The sequence below is a fragment of the Octopus bimaculoides genome, chromosome 3 (genome assembly GCF_001194135.2).
Source record: "Octopus bimaculoides isolate UCB-OBI-ISO-001 chromosome 3, ASM119413v2, whole genome shotgun sequence".
In the NCBI taxonomy this organism is placed as follows: Eukaryota; Metazoa; Mollusca; class Cephalopoda; order Octopoda; family Octopodidae; genus Octopus; species Octopus bimaculoides.
Window position 1 is genome coordinate 147,229,839 of NC_068983.1, and position 2,237 is coordinate 147,232,075.

At 34.5% G+C, this 2,237-nt stretch overlaps 2 protein-coding genes across 2 annotated transcripts in view; one reads left to right on the top strand and one right to left on the bottom strand.

Annotated features, from left to right (window-relative positions):
* LOC106875508 (serine protease 48) overlaps nucleotides 1-2,237 on the bottom strand; it is a 466,125-nt gene that overhangs the window by 310,242 nt on the left and 153,646 nt on the right. The gene's annotated exons all lie outside the window — the stretch shown is intronic.
* Nucleotides 1-2,237, top strand: part of LOC106884088 (sulfotransferase 1C4) — an 8,539-nt gene that overhangs the window by 4,800 nt on the left and 1,502 nt on the right. The window contains exons 3-4 of the mRNA XM_014935308.2: nucleotides 1,324-1,421; nucleotides 1,719-1,896. Coding sequence (XP_014790794.2) covers nucleotides 1,324-1,421; nucleotides 1,719-1,896 — 276 coding nt within the window. The remainder of the gene's footprint in view (nucleotides 1-1,323; nucleotides 1,422-1,718; nucleotides 1,897-2,237) is intronic.

Below are 2,237 nucleotides of genomic sequence, written 5' to 3' on the forward strand. Positions count from 1 at the left end.
TATATATATATATATATATATATATATATATGTGTGTGTGTGTGTGTTTGTATATATATATATATATATATGCATGTATACATAGATATATCTCCATACATACATATGTATACAGGTATGTATATATGGATATATGGGTACAGAACGTCACAAAACGTAGACAACATGAAATACGAGCAATAAAAACATCCTTAACCATATGTCTACTAAAATATTACACAAATTACCACACATTCATCTATGCTCTTCCCACTGAAACATATTTGTTTCCATCTGTTCACTGGCATTGAATAGATGTACATGATATACAAATTGCTCTCATCAACAGCGGAAAAAAACCACTGAGGAAACCAACCATTGCCAACCAGCAGATCCTTTTGAAGAAATAGAAGAAACTTCCTGTGAGTGATGAAAAATGGAACAGCTATTGGTAGGAGGTGGCTGCAGATTTACCAGGGTGCCAAGGATTCTTTCCCATTCCAGTTACGAAGAAACCGGATATCCTCATACGGTGTGAAAGAAAGAAAGTGGTAAATTTCCTCATGAAAATAACATGGACGCCGCTCAGGTTCGAAAGAGTGACCGTTAGGAAAACCTCCTCGACGAATGTGAAGACGTAGGCTGGAAAGTGGAGCATTTTCAAACCAAAGTTAGCCGTAGAGGATTCGTTGGACACAGTGTTAGGTGACATCTTAAAGTAAATGCCACCATGAGTGGTGTCCAGAGTGCAGTGGAGAAAGTAAACCGCTGGATTTGGTTAAAAGAGACAATGAGTAATAACTAAAATGATATTGAGCAAAACTTAATAACCAGTTGATCTAGCATGCAGGACCTCATTTCAGTGAGTGGGGCCGGTGCACAATGATGCAGTCGAGAGGAAGGCCCCAAAACGCAGTGCACTTTTGATGACTCTATAAACTTGCAAGCACCCGGTATGCAGAACTTTCAAAGGGTAGCACTGGCACCTGCAAGTTGTTTCAAAAAATCAAGTGGAAAGACGCTTTTAGCCATCTTTCTTAACTGTCATGTTTCGTGTTGAAAATACGGAAATATCATCGAATAATAGCTGAGCTAATGACAAGGTGAGACTGAAGTGATGTTGCAAAACTTTCATATGCTATCTACCAATGATTTTCCGAGCAAAAAAAAAGGAAACCTTAAAAACATGAATTTCACAAAAGATGTAAAACTCAAGTTAAAAGAGTTACTAAATACAATTTTCATTTTAAAAATTGTATTACAATTAATTGGGAAACTTGCTCGTTATTCTGTATCTTCTCATTAAATAATCTCGTATTCTTATTTATTGTTTTAATTTTCCAGTACCTTGGGATGATTACTTTAAACATACCCAAGAATTTTATGTCCTAATTAAAGATAACCCAAATGCAATTACCATAACATATGAAGACATGAAAAAGGTAATTATATATTTTCCCTAATATTCTTGTGAATGATATTATATCTTGTTTCTAATATACAGGAAAAACAAATCTATAAGATAATTACATTATGCCAGATTTATCTTTAAATACTGCCGTGGCTATTGAAATTGACAAACTAAAATTGCCACGAGGAATATATTCCTTCAAGTTATTGTTTCTTCTAAACACCTGATGATTTTTAAATACCATAATTTTAATCACATACTAATCATAGAAACTGATTTTCTGTAAAAGAAAATTTTGGAATTTGACTTTGTTATTTCTTATCAACAGGATCCAGCCAAAGTAGTGTCAAGTGTTGCTAAATTCTTAGGGAAAATAATTTCTGACCAACTTATTAAGGATATTGTTGATAAGTGTTCATTTGATAAAATGAAATCTGAGAAACCAGTGGCTGGTTCATATGTCAGCAAAGACATATTCAAGGATGATGGTACTTTCTATCATTCTGGTAAGTATATTAACGGGTTAACTTTGTTCTAATTAAATTAGTGTGTTTTGCATTCTTATTTCGGCAGGAATCTATCATGGCAGTGAAATTATTTTTCTTAAAATGAAGATAGTTGTCTATCATGACCAAAAATATATCCCGCAGTTAGCGGCTGCTTGAATCTCTGCGTGTGGTAAGAGGAAGGGATATTTAGGTGTGAGATTAAACACGCACCTCTAATCTCTAGATTTATCAGTTTTATATTTTGTCCATTCATGGATACACAGACAAACATACATGTACACATACACACACACACACACACACACACACACACACACACACACACACACACACACACA